Source organism: Ziziphus jujuba, chromosome 4, assembly GCF_031755915.1.
Source record: "Ziziphus jujuba cultivar Dongzao chromosome 4, ASM3175591v1".
Lineage (NCBI taxonomy): Eukaryota > Viridiplantae > Streptophyta > Magnoliopsida > Rosales > Rhamnaceae > Ziziphus > Ziziphus jujuba.
Genome location: NC_083382.1, coordinates 24,671,421 through 24,690,442, shown reverse-complemented (window position 1 = coordinate 24,690,442; position 19,022 = coordinate 24,671,421). Strand labels below are relative to the sequence as shown.

Below are 19,022 nucleotides of genomic sequence, written 5' to 3'. Positions count from 1 at the left end.
CTAATAAATTTGATTAAGATATATCGTCATTGCTGTTTGGAAAATTGACCTTACTTTCATAAATATGGTGAGAACTGAGAAGGAACGCTTGTTTCAGAATTTATTTTATAGGAACCAAAAAAGTATAAGTTTATTGAATCACTAAAAAAACAGTATCATATATTTTATTATATGAAATATTAATGAATTAACATAAAATTGTTATAGTAATATTGGATCAAAGTAAAAAAAAAATAAATAAATAAAGATTCAAAAGATTAGGATAAAAAAATTGAAAAAAATAAAAAAGAAATAAATTTCAGAGAGTTTGGTAGCCGTCATTCGTTGCACCAAATACTCTCCTATAGAGGTGGGAAAATTAAACACCAAAAAAATAGTCTCTCTCTCGCTCTCCCTCTCGTTCGATTTCTCTCTCATAGCAATTAAACCTCTCTTCCTACTATTAAATGCAATTGCACCCTCTCAATACGCTCTGCAATTACTCCTCCCTGTCACAATTTTCTCCATCTGCTTCCCCCCTTTTCTCCACTACTCTCCTTTTGCTTTCCCTTCTCTCTCTCTCTCCTTCTCTCCCTCCCTTTTGATCCTCCATCTTCTTCTTCTTCTTCTTCTTCTTGGTTTTTCTTTTTGTACACCACTTAGAAAACCCATTTCTGTTTGAACTTCCTTAAAAAAGGCTCTTATTAAGTGGCCTAAAAAAACCATTTTGTTTCGACCCAAACCGGAACCAAATTCTTTAGCCCAAAACAGATCTGGGGATGAAAAATCATGGGATTTAGTGGTAAGCCTTGTATATATTCGTTTTAAGTGAATGGTTTGAACGATTTTTTCTTACCAAAGTTTTTTCAGATAAGATTTTGCTGTCTTTAAGTTAATTAATATATATTTTTTCTTACGTTTTTTTTTCGTTTTAATTTTTTCTTTTTTTTTTTTTTCAGATAGGGTTGCAGAGATAAAAGGAAACGTTTGGGGTTTGTGTGTATGAGAGAGATATAGAAAGTGTAAAGACAGTTGGATACTCCGAGATATTCGTGGGCGTTATATATTCTTTTTTTTTTTTTTTTTTTAAATTTCTTTTTGGGTTTTTAGTCTGATTTTGGGACTTGCCAAAAAGCCGTATCCAAATTGTCAACCCTAACTTTCTTTTGTATAATATTCTCTCTGTTTCACGTAAGAAACTGATAGGATTAAGTTATATATTCTTTTCAAAGACAAAAAGAAAAAACCAAATTGTCAGCTCAGTTCCCGTTTTTATTTGAAAAGGAAAAAAAAAAAAAAAAAAATCCTATTTGCTCTCGCTTAGCCCACTGCTTGAGACTCTAGACCAACTTAAGTGAGAGTTTGAGAGCGGAACATAAATAGTTTTTAAGGTATCTGGGTTTTATAAATATGCCGGCCGGGATTATGATTCCGGCGAGAAACATGCCGTCGATGGTCGGAAGGAATGGAAATGTTGGTGGTTTTGGGTCATCTTCAGGACTTACTCTTGGTCAGGTCAGTGCTTGTGTTTTCAGAGGGGGATTAAGTTAATTTTGATCTACTAATATATATTACAAGTTGAAATTATATATATATATATATATATGTATTTTAAATTAATCAAAAAAATTTTTGAAGGTCAATTTTGTTTTCCATTTCGAATAAGATTCTCATGGTTTTTAAATTAACATTTCCAGTTCGAATTTTTACTCTTTTTATCTTCCACCTTCCCTACATATATGTATTATTATTTTTTTTTCACTCTCCCACCATCGTTGGACCTGAAATTTTGGCTTTCTAGTGATGTGGTTTGGACTTTGTGATGCTAATTTTCTACCTTTTCGAGCAAAATCCTTCTCGATATTCGATAAAAGAAAAGAAAGTGTAGGGTCTTCCTCTGTGAACCAATAATAATAATAATAATCATAAAATAAAAAAATTTTTGGGAAAGTCAAAACAAATAGTATTTTCAACATGGATTTGTTCTCACTCTCTCTATAAAATCTAAATATCTCGTTGCTCATTTTTTCCATGTGCAAAATATCATGTTTGGAACCAAAAAAAAAAAAAAAAAAAAAAAAAAACGAAGTGTGTTTAATCTTCTTCCATTTGAGTGGGAAATTTTCCATTCTGTTTGTTTTAGATTGAAAAACCATAAGCCACTCTTCGAGAATCTTAAAAGATCTGTAGATATGTTCCAGCCAAACATGATGGAAGGCCATCTCCACCCACTGGACATGACACAGAACACATCGGAAAGCGATATAGCCCGAATCGGAGCCCGGGATGACGATTTCGACAGCGCTACTAAATCTGGCAGCGAAAACCACGAAGGCGCTTCCGGCGACGATCAAGACCCTAGGCCAAAAAAGAAGAGGTATCACCGTCACACTCAGCATCAGATCCAAGAAATGGAAGCGTAAGTTAATTCCAAAAAACACCTCCTTATAATAACATAGCCTTATTACTAAAATGTTTTTGAGCTTTATATTCTACTTTCTTTCATTCTTTTCTTTTTTCGTATTTTTTATTTTTTGATCATTTTCGGTTTCTCTGATCCATTAGTTTCTTCAAGGAGTGTCCTCATCCTGATGACAAGCAAAGGAAAGAACTTAGCAGGGAATTGGGGTTGGAGCCTCTGCAAGTTAAATTTTGGTTCCAAAACAAGCGCACCCAAATGAAGGTATGTATATATATATATATATAGATATCAATATTTTGGACCAAAATTCTCTTAAATTGGCCTGCTTTTATTTTTACTTTTTTTTGTTTTTCCGTAGAATATTTGAATTAAGTGTGTTTAATCTTGTTTTGGCCTTGTAGACACAGCATGAACGACACGAAAACACACAACTGCGGACGGAGAACGATAAGCTTCGTGCTGACAACATGAGATACAGAGAAGCCCTAAGCAATGCTTCATGCCCCAATTGTGGAGGTCCAACGGCTATAGGAGAGATGTCGTTTGATGAACATCATTTGAGACTCGAAAATTCTCGGTTAAGAGAAGAGGTATATATAGAAATTTTTAAGTATTATTATTATTATTTTTATTATTTTGTATTCTATCAAACTTGGAAGTTAAATTTTCTTTAATATGGCTTTTTCAGATTGATCGCATTTCAGCAATAGCTGCGAAATACGTAGGAAAGCCGGTGGTGAACTATCCTCTTCTATCTCCACCTGTCCCTTCACGTCCATTGGAACTCGGCGTCGGAAACTTTGGTGGCCACCAAGCTGGAATGGGAGGGGAGATGTATGGAGCTGGAGATCTTCTCCGTTCAATCAACGCACCAAGTGATGCTGATAAACCAATGATTATCGAGCTTGCGGTTGCAGCCATGGAGGAACTAATAAGGATGGCACAGATGGGTGATCCTTTATGGATGACCAGCCTCGATGGAACTACTTCAGTGTTAAATGAAGACGAGTATATCAGGACATTCCCTCGCGGAATTGGACCCAAACCTACCGGTTTTAAATGCGAAGCTTCGCGTGAGACTGCCGTTGTCATCATGAACCACATTAACCTTGTCGAGATTCTCATGGATGTGGTGGGTTTTTACTTGTACATTGCATTCTTCCTTACACATTGCTTCTATATACATATATATATATATATATTATATGGTTTTGATAGTGGAAGTCGCCATAATTGGTTTTACTTTTTTTCATGGTGTTTAGGGTCAATGGTCGACCGTGTTTTCTGGGATTGTTTCGAGAGCCATGACTCTTGAAGTTCTATCAACTGGAGTAGCTGGGAATTACAATGGAGCCTTACAAGTGGTAATATATATACCAACAAATCTACATTTGGTGTATGTATATATATAATAAGTTTCTTATTGGATCTAACTTGATAAGAAACTGACTATATATAAATATATTTATACTTCATCACCGACTTTGCGTTGAATTACATTTCTTGATCACAAATGAAATCGAAATCTTTTATTTTTTTTTTTCATTTTATTTTATTTTATTTTATTTTATTTTTTTTGGTGCGGTTCAGATGACGGCAGAATTCCAAGTGCCTTCACCTCTGGTTCCAACTCGTGAGAGCTACTACGTGAGGTACTGTAAACAGCATGCGGACGGGACTTGGGCAGTTGTTGATGTTTCTTTGGACAATTTGCGACCTAGTCCTGCTGTCAGGTGTCGGAGAAGGCCATCTGGCTGTCTTATCCAAGAAATGCCAAATGGATATTCCAAGGTACATATATACTAATTCCTAACTTAAAACAAAAATTGTTTTTGTCAACATTAATAAAAAAATTTATTTTATTTTATTTTTATATGCCGACATATGGACATAGAATATAAGTGACATAAACAGTACTTTATGATTAAAAAATGTAATATTAATTTTAACAAAATGTGTTCTTTATTTCTTGGTACAGGTTACATGGGTTGAGCATGTAGAGGTGGACGATAGAGGCGTTCACGATCTATATAAGCAGGTGGTTAACTGTGGCAATGCATTTGGTGCAAAACGATGGGTTGCCACATTAGACAGACAATGTGAACGACTAGCAAGTGCCATGGCTACAAACATTCCTACTGGAGATGTTGGTGGTAAGTAATTAAAATCACTAACATTTCTTTCTTTATGAGCTTAAAATTAAGGTATTAATTTTTATTTTTTATTTTTTGGGGGGTTAAATTTCATATTTGTTGGACATTCATGCAGTGATAACAAATCAAGAAGGAAGAAAGAGTATGTTGAAATTGGCAGAGAGAATGGTGATTAGTTTCTGTGCTGGAGTAAGTGCTTCGACGACTCATACATGGACAACATTGTCAGGAACTGGGGCTGAGGATGTGAGGGTGATGACCCGAAAGAGCGTAGATGATCCCGGCAGGCCTCCCGGTATAGTGTTAAGCGCTGCCACTTCATTCTGGCTGCCGGTTCCACCCAAAAGAGTGTTTGATTTTCTCCGAGATGAAAACTCTCGAAGTGAGGTACATATTCCCTAATTGGATGATCACGTTTCTTTTATTCCTGAATTTTAAAAGGCATTGTTTGGCATTTGAAATTAAACCATGGAAGAACAAGAAGTCAAAAAATCACAAAGATTAGGTAAGGAAATTATTTTTGGACCAATTCCTGAAAAGACGTGAAAATAAAATTTGAGGGTGACCTTTGTGATTTGACTCTCTAAATAAAAATAGAAAAATCAAGACACTCTAGATCTAATGATTAGTCTAATTATTAATCCACAATATCTAATAGTATACTTTTATCATTTTTAAAACAGTAATTAATTAATAATTAAATTACCTGGAAATTTCTGTATGTATTTTTTTAAAAACATACGTTTTAGAATTGAGGAAGTTTCTAATTTGCTTTCAGTAGAACTTGTAGTGGCTTGCCTACTTTTGTTTAAGTGTTGGTCTTAAAAAACACTGAATCTAAAAGGTACATATTTGGTGGTTCTGTAAAAAGCACATAAAAACATTCATTAAATAACGCTACCGTATTCTAGCAAAAATAAACAAACAAATAAATAAAAACTTTGAATAGGTTAAAGCATATCAATTCCACGATAAAATACTAATATTAATTAAAAAAATAAAATAAGTTTGAGTCCATATGATTAGACCACAAATTAGAATAAGAACATGTTTATATGTAACAAAATGCAACTTGGCTCACTTGTTACACAGCCTTCTTAGAGAAGTATATAGCGCTAAAAATAATGTATATATACTACTGGACCGTCAGATATGTATATATAAATTTGTGAATATGATTAGGTAAACCTCTGCATATAAATGATGATATTAGATCATATTAATTATAATTTTTCTTGAATAAATAATCACTTGTGGAATAATGCAGTGGGATATTCTATCCAATGGAGGAGCAGTTCAAGAAATGGCGCATATTGCTAATGGTCGTGATACAGGAAACTGCGTCTCTCTACTTCGTGTAAATGTAACTTTATTTGGTTTAATTTAGTAGCTTAAAATATATATATATATATATATATATATTATCGTATTTGGCTTTAATTAATCTCTCTATATATAAGCAATATTTGCAATGTACAATTACTAACCCAAGTTTCCAAATCAAAAAATTAATAATGTAGAGTGCCAATTCAAGCCAGAGCAACATGCTGATATTACAAGAGAGTTGCACAGATTCAACAGCTTCTTTTGTAATTTATGCTCCAGTTGATATTGTAGCCATGAATGTGGTACTCAATGGTGGCGATCCAGATTATGTGGCTCTTCTTCCCTCCGGATTCGCTATTCTCCCTGATGGAACTTCTTCTCATGGAGGAGGAGGAGGTATTGGAGAAACTGGATCTGGTGGGTCTCTCCTAACCGTTGCATTCCAGATTTTGGTTGATTCGGTTCCGACAGCTAAACTTTCTCTGGGCTCGGTTGCTACTGTTAACCAACTCATTGCTTGCACCGTCGAGAGGATCAAAGCTTCTTTGTCATGTGACAATGCATGAACCCATGGTAATTAACTTGGTTAATTGGATAATAAGTTTCTTTTGCTTTCATTTTTATTTTTATTTTTATTTTTATTTTTATTTATTTATTTATTTATTTATTTTCTCTATTTTTAGTGTTAGGATTTAATTAATCTCTTTTTATTTGGGATTTTTCTTGCAGGGTAAGAAATTGGCAGAAGAAGGAAAGAAAATGAGAAGGAAAAATGAGATTGAAACAAAAAGGTTTTGAGGAAAATGCAAAAATGTGGAGAAGTCAAGAGCGCACCTTAGGTGATCCTTTCTAAGAATTTCACCAAAGTGTAGAAGGGCTAGGGGTTCGGGTATTGACTTCCTCGAACAAATTAAACTAAGAAAGGCAAAGAGCTTAAGACCTTATTAATATAAAATTAAAGGATCGATCTCCATTAGCATTTTCACCATAATTAACTTTATTAGTTAGGCTACTTTTAGATCGAGCTGTTCACAAGTTGGGGATGATCAATGCTTTTATTCTCCTCTCTTTTATTTAATTTATGTTTCCTTCTTCCAATTGTTGTTTGCGTTTTTGAAGCTCACATCTACCATGGATCATGGTTTTACTTACTTTTTTTTTTTTTTTTTTTTGGCCCTTTTAAGAGCTTTTGAAATGGATATTACATCTATTTTGTATGCTCTCTTTGGGTTTCCTTTATTTTTCTTCTAGGATGTTTGAATGATTTACATCTATCATGTTTTCTAATTGGTTTACATTTTGGAGCAAGTACTTGATAAGCTCCATTTCAGGCATTTTTCAAAATTCTACATTTTTGAAGAGACCAGTTGTTTGTACACATGTATAATTCGATCTATTCACACCTATCTCGCAAATTATAGTAAGAGATACGATAACATGGAAAATACTATAGGTGACATCTTAATAAACGATCTAAAACTAAAAATGTTGTTGGACAATTGGATATTTGGTAACTAGATCCATATTAGTAGAACCACTTCAATTGAAATACACCCTTGCAGAGGGAGAAGCCCATCTGAAGTGCTCGAGGCTGCTACTGATCACCTTTGGATCAAATGAACAGTGGATGATGATGGTCTTCAACTCTCTTGCATTGCGAAGCAGATATTTGATCAACTCTATTCCATTCTGCTCCCCATTTATATCCAACCTTACACTCTCCAGTGAGTTGACGAAGGCAAACACTTGAGATTCCCAATACTCTGCAGTGTGTTTAGTTGGTGAAGCTGCTCGGATCTTCACCTGTGATTATGTTGAGCAAGAGTAAAAATAAGCAATAATGATGATGTGAAGAAAAGCACCAGTATCACAAAAATGCAAGTCTCAGGTATAAGGAATGTTTTTCTTAATTAACACGAAATATTAGCATTCCTCAGAAGAACAGCATAAAGATACTCATATTAGCCTACTGATAAACATAGAAATATAAAACAGAAATATAAGGTGGAGAAACTTTCTCAGAATATGTACTTCCTGAAAAGCAATTCTAAACTTTTTCATTTTCATTTTGGTGGGGTAAACAAATGTACATAAATAAAAGAAAGAATGAGACATGATTCATAATAGTAGAGCCATAAGAGTATCAATTGCATGTATGCCTTAGTACAGGAGACTCTGCTGCGAGCCCCTGTAAAATGCTCAGGTAATTGTTCAACAAAATGAAGCTGCACTATTTTTCTCAACATCTTCCTTGTAAAATTTTGGTTTCTTAGGTATGTTAGAGATTTAGTGAATTGGTTAAGGAAGAAAAGTATATTCAGAAGATCAAGTACAAGGGTCAAATTCGGAACCTGTGACAAAGATCCAGGTTTCCCGACCATTAAAATATGGAGTTTGTTTTGGTGCCTTTTCTTAAGACTTCTTCAAAATCTTTGTGCCCAAAAGAAGCAAGAGCAACCTTACCTACTTCAACGTTTTGCCTAGCTTTTGGTGCAACTTTCTTTCAATTGGTATACATCATATGAGAAAGAAAGAAATAAAGAAGAAAATTTTGTTTCCTTCTTGGCATCATCATCAAAAGCAACAAAATAATGACGAAATTAGAATAAGAAAAGAAAACTACCACCCGACACCAAAGTCAACTGTAACAAACATAAAACAAGAAAACTAGACACAAGGACAAGTTTACGATGAAGATGGAAAAAAAAAAAAAAAATGAAGAAAAGGACAATGATGATGACCAACAAGGTTATATCCTTGATGCAATAAGATCTGACATCAGAAAATATGAACCGCTGCTACATACTAGGAGCTCAAATTTACTGTAGCAAAACCTCCAACACATTGAGTTCGTAAGTCTTTGATAATTTGAAAGAGTAAAAGAGTATAAAAGCATATAAAGAATTGGGGATTACCGACATATAACTAATAAGAGTAAAAGCAACTAAATAGTTGAAAAAAGTAATAGGAAACAATTATTATGCAAGTCGTAACAAGAACATTACGAAGGCATACAATCGAATAGGTGCAGGTCAAGTTAAAATGCACAGTCTAAATGCAAACAGGTACTCAGATCAACAAAGCTAATGGTACAAATTATCAGATGGGCTTCCTTACAGACGGGATATGGTATCATAATGATGACAAGAAATAAATAAAAGAATAAAAGACTTTGACCTTTTGTAGAAGAACATAATCTACTTCAGGAGCAATGGAACAGAGCTCCAGCCCAAATGAAAAATAACTAGAAATGCTTAAACCAAAAGAATAAGAAAGAAGGAAAAGAATGATTGACTCGCATCGAATGGTTGAAGAAAATGGATACCAAATGTAGAAATCAGAATGATTGACTCGAGTCATCGAATGGTTGAAGAAAATGGACACCAAATGTAGAAATCAGAATGATTGACTCGCATCGAATGGTTGAAGAAAATGGATACCAAATGTAGAAATCAAAGTGTTGACAAGAACGTTATATATCTCAAATAACACAAGTTCGTCCAATGCACTCCAATATGAAAACGTATATAAAGGGCTCTGAGAGGTTGCGATACAAAAAAATAGACATAGAGATGCAGTGAAACACACACTAGATAAAGGTACACAGATTATTATTCTGCCCTCAGGTTTTATTTGTTAGTTTCCCAAAATTATTCAAAATTAGATGTAAGGAATTCCCAAAAATGGATAACACAGGCTGTAGAAATAAAATTATTAAAAAAAAAAAAAGTATGCTATGTGTGAAGACATGCATGCCTTCAATGCATATCTGTTTTTTCTTTTGTATACATTGTTCTTTTCATCACCATGTATCATGAACAAACAAGTCGCATTATGCTTCACCGTAATGGCAAAACTTACCTCTAGCCTATTCAGGTATGGAGCCAAATGTAGAAGTGGAGCTAGACCGTCCACATCACCTATCCATACAGTCAATGAATTGAGATTGTGAAATATTTCCCAGGAATATTTTGAAGACATCAGCTACAAGGGAAGGAATGTTATTTAGTTTACACTTAGATGGAAAAATGTAAAATAAACAATTCAGTAAGCCAGGTTATTAGATTTACCTCCATAGTAAAATTAGAAAGAGAGAGTTCTGAAACTGCACGTAGAGACAGAAACACTTCTCCACAAGTATTCAAAGTTCCAAATATTGAAATCTCAACACATGGCTTAGCCTCAAGATAACCTCCCACACATTCATAACCAGTGGCCATACCATTCCAGATCAAAAACAGTAGTTTTGCAGCATCAATAACCAGCGAGTGTGGTTTTTCCAGATTTATGTCAAGAAACATAAGTTGCTCTGCTTGAAACAGAGATTTTCAAGCTATTGACGATGAAATTACGAATATGGAGGACTTTCAGTGAGGAAGAACTAAGATCCAACTTGAAGAGGTTGAGCTTTTTCAAATGTTTACAGCTTATAACCCATTCCTTTAAATCGTTCGTTGAGATGCAGAGGCAATTAAGGGACAAAGACTCAATCCTACTACAGATATCCAGCCATGGAACCTTAAGTTGTCCACCAATCAGATTTATTTTCAGCTCTCTTAAAAATGAACATTGCATAACTTTCAAGGGGAGGGTAAAAGTGTCGGAATCAGGCAAATATGCTTCAAATTTAATCTTCCTACTCTTGCAATTTGCAGCAAAAATCATCCAAGTGCCCAATGAAAAACCAACATCATTGCGAATAAGGATCCTCCTCCTCCTCCTGTGGTTCCATAAGCCTCACAAAAGCATCAGCGATTTAGATTTATGGGAAATTCGAAGTTGATTTTAGCAACGGGCCGGAAAAAAAGAAAGAAAGATTACTCGTCGGCGATGCAAGAATTGTACGGCAATGAACGAACAAGACTGACAATTTGCAGACGGTTACTGATCTCCGACGATTTCAGCGGCTTCGAAAGAACGAAGAAAAACAACAATTTCCGGATGGTTTGATTGCAGTGGATTACTGATCGCCGAGGTCTCGAACCGACCGCCATGGAAGGCGACGACGAGGTTGAAAGGGAGGGAAATGTGTGAAATCTGATTTCTATTTGTAAAAATGGGCTTATGAACCCATGGGCTTAATAGCTCCTCCTGTTCTATCAGAGCATTAAAATATATATATTGGGCTTCTAACAATTTTACCAATTTAGTGGCAATTTTCTCTTTTTTTTCTTTTTTTTTTTTTTTTTTTTTGTCCTTCTATGTGAAATTACCAATTTAGCAGTTTTAAAAAACAGAACCAAACTGCCATTGTTTCAGTTGTGTCCCAATTCGTATATAAGGATCTATAGTTACGGTAATAGTTACTGTTCACAGTAAATTTACGAATTCCTATTGTCTGACCAAAAGTGTTAGGATTGAATACATTTCTCCCCTAAAACTTTTTTTTTTTGTTTTTTTTTTTGGTTAGTTCAATTCTTTCAATTTTGTCTACCAAATTTGGCAATATTAAACATACACACCAATTAAAAATGAATTACGTACAATAGTTGTGTGATTGATAAAATTCAGTGTCAAAAATCCATAATTTGATTTAAGTGACCCAAAACAAAAAATAAAATAAAATAATACAATAAAAAAAAAATATATATATATATATATATTCAATAGTTTTGAAGGTAATATGACACTTTTTGAAGTTCTGAAGATAAAGTGCAAAATATCCTTGTATTTAACCCTTGCTAGTTATATCGAATACAAATCTATCTTCTATTTCTTTAGGTGCATTACCAAGTTCAAAAAGAGCCCATTTGTTTTTGAACCAAACTTGAGCAAGCATTCTGCAATTGGTTAGTATACTTAATCATCAAAAAGATTTTAAAAAAAAAAATCAAAAAGAAAAGATATAAATATAATCATATGTATTATATTGGTACAGAGAAGCTATAGTTCTGCGTCGCGTATCTTCATGCATTCCCAGGGCATTTCTCAGGGACTATCTGCATTATTGCTTCAATTTCTTTGGAACATACCAAAGCAGTCCAATTGGCATGGTCAGAGGCACAAATAATAATAGTAAAAGAAATGGACGAGAGTAAATACGACATTAAAATACGGAGAAATTAATGTTTGATGTAAATGCATCTTCTTGGGTAGCAACAATATTCCATGTTCAACTTTGTTACAAATACGGGGAAACTAATGTTTGATGTAAACGCATCTTCTGCAGTAGCATCAATATTCCATGTTCAACTTTGTAAAGAAAAAGAACCAGAGACACATAAAACAACAGCTCCATCAGCGTAAACAAAGAGGTTGCCGTAGGAATATGAAGAAAATAAATTCAATAAGTGAACCGGGGTTTGAAATCCAAGATTGGATGGAAAACCATCTCAAACATTTCCATAAATCTCATAATGAAAGAAACTCAGAAATCCTCTAATTGACCACGAGAAATTGTACCATCAACAGATAATCATAAAGGTATCCATGAATGAATAATAAGGATTACAAAACTTCAATCTAAGCCCGCTCTTTTCCAGAAATTGGAGGCGTTTCCCCATCGGTTGATGCAGTCAAGAGTGTGGGACAACCCAAGTAGTGTGGCCAAAACACCTAACCCCATGAAAGAAGATTATGCCATTAACATATTATCCGATGTCTTGCCGAAAAGTACTAGTTCTAATAGTATAGGAACCCGATAAAAAAAAAATAAATAAATAAAAGAGAGTTTTTTCATCAGAATTGTTGTAATGAAGAAGAATAATTAATTATTATTTATTTTTTATTACCCAAGTATTGATATCCGATACAATTATTAGTTTGTACTGCATTTCTAACGGTAAACTATCAAGGAAAACTTCTTAAAACCAAATATAATAATTATCAATTAAAGAACATATAGTGGTATGTGTAAATTAATGTGATACTCATTAGATCAAAAGTGTTGCACTACTCCTTGGCAACAAATGTGACATGGATAGTCGAATTTCTTTTAAAAATTAAGACCAATGTCTAAATTCAAGGGTCCATTCTTTCAGTTCTGCATCCACCCTACAAATAAATTAACTAATGTTAACTTAAAAGTGAAAAAGATCCATCTATGGAAACAGACAACAAAACAAATATATGTTCAGAAAGGAACAAAGTAGAAAACAATAACAAAAACAAAAACGAAAACAAATGCAAATACAAAAAATCGTACCCTATTTATGCCCAATGAGGAATGTAGATCTTATTGAGTTTTTCCCATTAATGCTTTCAGGGTCTTGATTCTCGACAAATACAGCATATATTGATAAAGCTAAATATTCTAAATTAGCAACTAGAAATGAAGAAGGAAACTTGACCATAATAGACGTGAGAGAGACAACATACATCGAGCAGGTGGTTTTGAACCAAGGCTTGGATCTCAAATGCCATACAGATTGAGAAGTGCCAGAGTACACTGAAAGATGAGTTCAAGACAAATCATCCTGCCAAAGAAATGAGGTTCTTCAATAAAGAAATGATCTCTATAGTCAAGGATGTACCAGTTCTTCACATCAATTAGGAAATTGGGGTAGATACTGGGAGGTAAACAAATCTGCAAGTCAATCAATGGCGCCCCTATCATGACTATAACAAGGAACAAGAAGCTGATGAAATCCATTAGCTACCCCAGAGCACCCATTTTGGCAAGTTAATAGCTTCTGTCATTTTCCTTGTTGTTGTGCAATAAATAATGCAAACAATACTAAAATGAATGATGGGAACCATCCAATACTTGAAAATGGAAATGGAATCAGATTGACTGTATAACCAACATGCTTTATTTTATAAGGAAAACTATGAGTCATTTTGCAACAATTTTGTCTTCTCTCTATTTTTCGAGTGAAAAATACTGTCCTAAGTCCATAAATAATAAAGTTGGATAATGAAATCAAGACTAAGCCGAATATACCATTAAACTAGATTTCTTAAAGAGTTAAGACGAGTCTTTTAATAAACTACCATGTGAAATGTCAAAATCTCAAACCCTGGTCCACATATTGAGCATCAAGTACCAAATCCAAATTCAAATCTTTTAAGAGATAAGATGCACAATTCAAGACATCACTAGGCAAACTAAAGAAATTAATCACCAATAAATTCAAATACTATCTTTTCAACATTACAGCTAGTTGCCTGAAGCAGTCATTTTGCCTGGTGATGTTTTGACAAGCAAAGTTTTTTTCATCTTCACCTTTCTCCCACTCGCTTTACACAATTGCAGAGAGATTGAAGTAGAGAGCTCTTTTGTAGAGCATTAAAGAAATCTATCAATTTACATTTTGCTCACTTGTTTTGTTTCATAACTCATAAGGCTGACAATGAAGCCAAATAAAAAAAATCCCACCATACAAAAACCACTAAAAAGTAAACAAATAGATAAATAAAATAAGAGAGTTTTTATCAATAGATAAAGATCATAAAAAAGGATATTTATGATTAAGCCCACCAAACCATACAAGCTCCGATAGAATAGGAACCTGGAAAATTTAGTACAGATCACAAGTAATGGTGGTGACATATCTGATTATCTGCGGAGTGTGTGATAATAACAAAAGCTGCTTTAGAGACTTCAAGAGTATGACAGCCAATTCATAAAACCAAAAATGATAGATCAATTATGCCAAAACTTTAAATCCATAAGAGTTCAAGCTAGAATGGAATTCAGAAAAATTTACCATGATCAAACACTAGAATTTACAGTTTAGACTGTCAGAAATTGCTAGTTAAAACTTGGCAACCATTCCCAAAAGTATCAACCTATCTACTAATTATCTTGGAAGGATAAACAAAGTGGTAGAGGAACAAACTTTTTTGAATTGTTGAAGCTCTTTACGAGTCTTTGATTCTAATATTTCACTAGGTAGTACATTAGATGAACAAAAAATAAAAAGAGTGGTGAACTTCCCTAGTGCTTTTGCATTTTTGAGCAAGCATTTAATCAGTTCTATCTTATTCTGCTTTCCATCAATCTCCATTTCTATCTCCCTTAATGAGTCAACACATTTCAGATTTTGAAACTCCCAATAAGTTGTATTATTAGATATCTTCTCCTGTGATGATGATGAATAAGACTAGAAAAGTTCGAAAGAAAACCACAGGATGTGATAAATGTGCAACTTAGCAAGTAGGAATACAGGAGTAACAATCAGTATGAAGGTAAATTTCTAGCAAAATTGAGCTTCTTTTTGTAGCATTAGAATACCACACGAGACCAATTTTAAATTATTGTTTCTGAATAACAAATGAACTTTATGACACGTGCAAATTCATGTGTATTAGCAATTCCCGCATATGTAGATATGGTAACAATTGCATCGCTTGAATGGTCAGGACAACCTAGATCTATTTTCAAAGTATTCAAATGCAGTGTCAAATTGAGAAAGGAAGTTACAAAATCAATGCTTATCACAGTCAATGGGATTGTGCCATCCAAATCAATGCTTATCACAGTCAGATAACACCAAGTTACAAAATTCTGGCTCTGCCGACTTTTACGAAGATATCACCTAAAAGATTAATAAAAAACTAAAATTTAAAGTACCTTAATTAAAAAAAATCATACACATGGAACTATGAAACTAGGTATATTGTTTGTAAAATGTTAACCATAATTTATTAACTAAGTCCTCAAACTCATTATCTAAAATTGGTTGCTCATCATCCACAGGAACTATATATATATATATATATACACACACACCTGCATGCTGCAGGGACTCAAATTTCCTTCACAAGGGTAATGAGAAACATCTCCAATCCAATAAAACTGTTCAAGTTTTGGAGCATGTGATTTAAGTTATTGTCGAGTCAAGGAAATATAGAAAGATATTCAAGTTTCTCCACTGAAATTTCAAAATTGAAAATAACTTCATGGACATCCTCAATTCTTAGGTATTTAAGTGTTGAAGAACTAATGTTGAGCCATTTAATATTTAAAAACACACTAAGATGTCGCTTCTTCAACACTTATATAGCTCAATTGACTAGTGTGACTGAGGAAGCGACACAATTTACAAACACCCAAACAGCTCAATTGAAGATTGTCGACTAAAAGTAATCAAATTTTACACACTAACTAAATTGGTAAATAAGAACAATTAAATTATTTTATTAAAAAAAATAACAATAATAATTTACATCCATCAAGAAGAAATCATGCAAAGCAAACAAAAGGGAACCCCACCCCAAATTTGATGCACAAATCAAAGAAAGAAAATTAAGAAAAAAAAAAAACTGAGGAAGAAAGCGGAGAATATCATACAGTTTTTACAGGGATAGGTGTCGAGATGGATTGCAGAACGAATAGGGAATTTCGCACAGTGAGAGAGAAAGGAGAGGGTTGAACAAAACCCTCTCTCTTTCTCGCTTTAAAGGCTAGAAGAAGATAAAAGAAGGAGGCTTAAGGCTATGTCCGTCGCTGAGAGCTTCGGAAGACGAAGGGGATGGAACCCAAGTTGGAAATTGATCCAAATTCCAAACCATTTTCAACTCGATGTAGAGAAAAGTAGAAAGATTTTTACAAACAAAACCCGAGTCACGCTCAGAGGGTAGCTTTGAGCTATGAACAGGGAAATTACATTAACCAAGAGCAGAGAGCCCTATAAGGAAGTCTTTGTTTTTCAAACAAAATGTGTTCTGCTGAGATAAAAAGAAGAAGCTCAACCTTTTTCTAACAGAAACATATCGCTGGCGTTTAAACAACGGTCTAAAACGTAAAGCAATAAACTAAAATAAATGCAATGAAATAAATAATAACAATTTTATATTCACAAAGCTAAAATGAAATTATTTCAAACGATCTTCTTCTCCGCTTCTTTACTCCGTTTCTTTCGGCACCACGCTCTCTCTCCTTCTTCTCCATGATTCAAAAAGTAGTTTCGCATGGGTGACAATTATCAATTTATAATGTCCTTTTTATGGTTTAAAATATTTGAAATTTTTTTAGAATTTTTATTTTTTTAAAAAGTTAAAATAAAATTTAAATTTTAAATAAAAATTGGTAAAATTTTTATAATATTTATGAAAATTTTTATAAAAATATTCATATCAAATTTTTAACAATTTGATTAAAAATTTATAATTTTTACGAAAATTTCTAAAATTTTCACTGAATTTTCAAAAATATTCATGAAAATTTTTAATTTTTTAAAAAAAATTCACAAATATTATTGATATTTAATAAAAAATTTATCAAATTAACTTCATTGATAATTTTTTTTTACCCTTTAATTGTCCTTTAAATATTTAGTGATATAAGCAAAATAGAATTAATTGAATTAAATAACATTAATAAGGTCTACTTATTGAACATCGATAAAATAAAAATACAAAGATTTTGAATTACATTTTTGAACATGGAAAATCTTATTACCGGGAATATCTGTTTTACAAATGTGGACAAATAGATGATGAAACATATACATAAAGATGTCACAACAAGAAGATGATTCGATTTCTATAAATTTTGGATTAATGAGGATTGGAAGTCATTTTCATGGCATTTATTTAATGGATATTTATGAAATGTCATTAAATAGCAACTCACGGGTACCACTTCAAACTCAACCATCAGAGAGTAATAGTTATGCAGATAGTCAACCAATAATACAATATCCATATAGCTGGCATATTAATAATTATATGCAAAATTATTAGGGAGATATATACTTTCATAACTATTTCTTACATTTCACATCTCAAAATCAAAATGAGGAAGAAACCGATGATTTTCAACCATCCAGAAGTTTTATGTGGTATTAAGATGACATTTATGAACTATAATATAATTGTAATAATCGTTTTATATATTTTAGGTAATAAATAATTTTATCATATATGTATTTTTTGATATATTTTTATTAATAATAATTTATCTATGGTCATTAATGCTTATTATAAATCAATTCACTAAAAAGAATATAACATTCATTCATAATTAATTTGATAATTGATGGATTAAATAAGCTAATTCTAAAATTTTAATAAAAATTTTTATTTTTTAAAACAAAATTTCATCATTTTTTATAATTTTTTATCAATATTTTAATTTTCAATATTTTCATGGAAATTTTCATATTTTAAACTTTTGATATTTCCATCGATACTGATTTTTGGAACCTTGCTTCCTTCTACTTCGTTCTGATTTTCCCTTATTTAACACTATATTTCTTTGCCAAGGCTATATAGCCCCCATGTCTTTTCGCTCCAATGACCTTTTTTTATTTTTGATTGACTTACTTTTAAGCAAAAATTTAAAAAATTTCACATATCTCTTTTGAAGTTTATTATAATTCAGATATAGTCTTTCAGGTTTTAAATATTACATTTATCATCTTTATGGATCAAATTCGTCCACCAAATCATTTTCTCTCTCCTATATAACACCTTAAATGATAAAATTATTTGCTTCAACTTCTAAACATAAATCAATTCCAAATCAATTTTAAACAAAATAAGTTATTATTATATTAAAATTTTAAAAATTATAATAACGAATAGAAAATTAATAACAGAAATCAAATATATATTTTTATATAATAATTTTTTGAAACTACTTTACTATTCAATGATGACAATGATGATGATGATGATAATAATTTGTAAAACATACAAATAGCAAATAATAATCAATAACATTAGAAATTTTATTGATAGCACATCATTATTGAATAATATAAAAAAACAATTAATCAAATAATAATAGTATAATAATTTTTTTGTTTTAATAGGAAACTATAATCATAATTGTTACTAATAATAACAACATTAATGGAAATAATAAATATTAATAATTAAATGTTAACACAATGAAACAAAATATAAGTATAGTATGATTACCAATCATTTTTTATTTTTATTTGTATTTTAATATATCACTATCTATTAATATTACTATAAACAATAATATGAAGATAATATTAAAATATGTCAAACTATAAAGAATAAAATAGTACATTATAATGTAACACTAAACACAATATGATACTTATACAAAATAGCCTAGTACAAATGGCCATTTATTCCCATGAATGTAAAACTTAAATGAATTTAAATGAAAAAAGAAAAATTAAATATATATATATATATATATATTAAATGTAAAATGAATTTAAAAATATAGATGTGTGTGAGAGGGAGTGAGAGTGAAAGCGAGAAAGAGATGAGAGGCC

The 19,022-nt window shown here is 32.2% G+C and overlaps 2 protein-coding genes and 1 long non-coding RNA gene across 11 annotated transcripts; 1 reads left to right on the top strand and 2 right to left on the bottom strand.

Moving 5' to 3' along the window:
- The first annotated feature begins 402 nt into the window (after window positions 1-402).
- Window positions 403-6,978, top strand: LOC107417085 (homeobox-leucine zipper protein HDG2). Of its 4 annotated transcripts, none has more exons than XM_048472179.2 (13): window positions 403-781; window positions 939-1,494; window positions 2,123-2,398; window positions 2,545-2,662; window positions 2,803-2,991; window positions 3,090-3,533; window positions 3,664-3,765; window positions 3,992-4,192; window positions 4,380-4,554; window positions 4,670-4,941; window positions 5,822-5,911; window positions 6,075-6,453; window positions 6,610-6,978. In XM_048472179.2, exons 2-12 carry the CDS (start codon window positions 1,445-1,447, stop codon window positions 6,444-6,446), a joined length of 2,289 nt encoding a protein of 762 aa, XP_048328136.2. In that variant the 5' UTR covers window positions 403-781; window positions 939-1,444; the 3' UTR covers window positions 6,447-6,453; window positions 6,610-6,978. The 4 variants fall into 4 exon arrangements, with proteins under 4 accessions (XP_048328136.2, XP_048328134.2, XP_048328135.2 ...); XM_048472177.2 differs by having other exon boundaries at window positions 404-781; window positions 5,822-5,917; XM_048472178.2 differs by having other exon boundaries at window positions 405-781; window positions 2,181-2,398; window positions 5,822-5,917.
- A 156-nt stretch (window positions 6,979-7,134) lies between these two features.
- Window positions 7,135-10,902, bottom strand: LOC132803467 (uncharacterized). Its single transcript, XM_060816594.1, has 3 exons — window positions 9,951-10,902; window positions 9,742-9,864; window positions 7,135-7,683 (listed from the first exon to the last, which is right to left on the bottom strand). Exons 1-3 carry the CDS (start codon window positions 10,179-10,181, stop codon window positions 7,420-7,422), a joined length of 618 nt encoding a protein of 205 aa, XP_060672577.1. The 5' UTR covers window positions 10,182-10,902; the 3' UTR covers window positions 7,135-7,419.
- A 1,239-nt stretch (window positions 10,903-12,141) lies between these two features.
- Window positions 12,142-16,729, bottom strand: LOC125421881 (uncharacterized). 6 transcript variants are annotated; one of them, XR_007240264.2, is made up of 3 exons: window positions 13,198-16,729; window positions 13,025-13,123; window positions 12,142-12,435 (listed from the first exon to the last, which is right to left on the bottom strand). It is a non-coding gene; the product is annotated as an uncharacterized LOC125421881 (long non-coding RNA). The 6 variants fall into 6 exon arrangements; XR_007240263.2 differs by lacking the exon at window positions 13,025-13,123 and having other exon boundaries at window positions 13,170-13,267; window positions 13,353-16,729; XR_007240262.2 differs by lacking the exon at window positions 13,025-13,123 and having other exon boundaries at window positions 13,170-15,359; window positions 16,115-16,729.
- Between the last annotated feature and the right edge of the window lie 2,293 nt (window positions 16,730-19,022).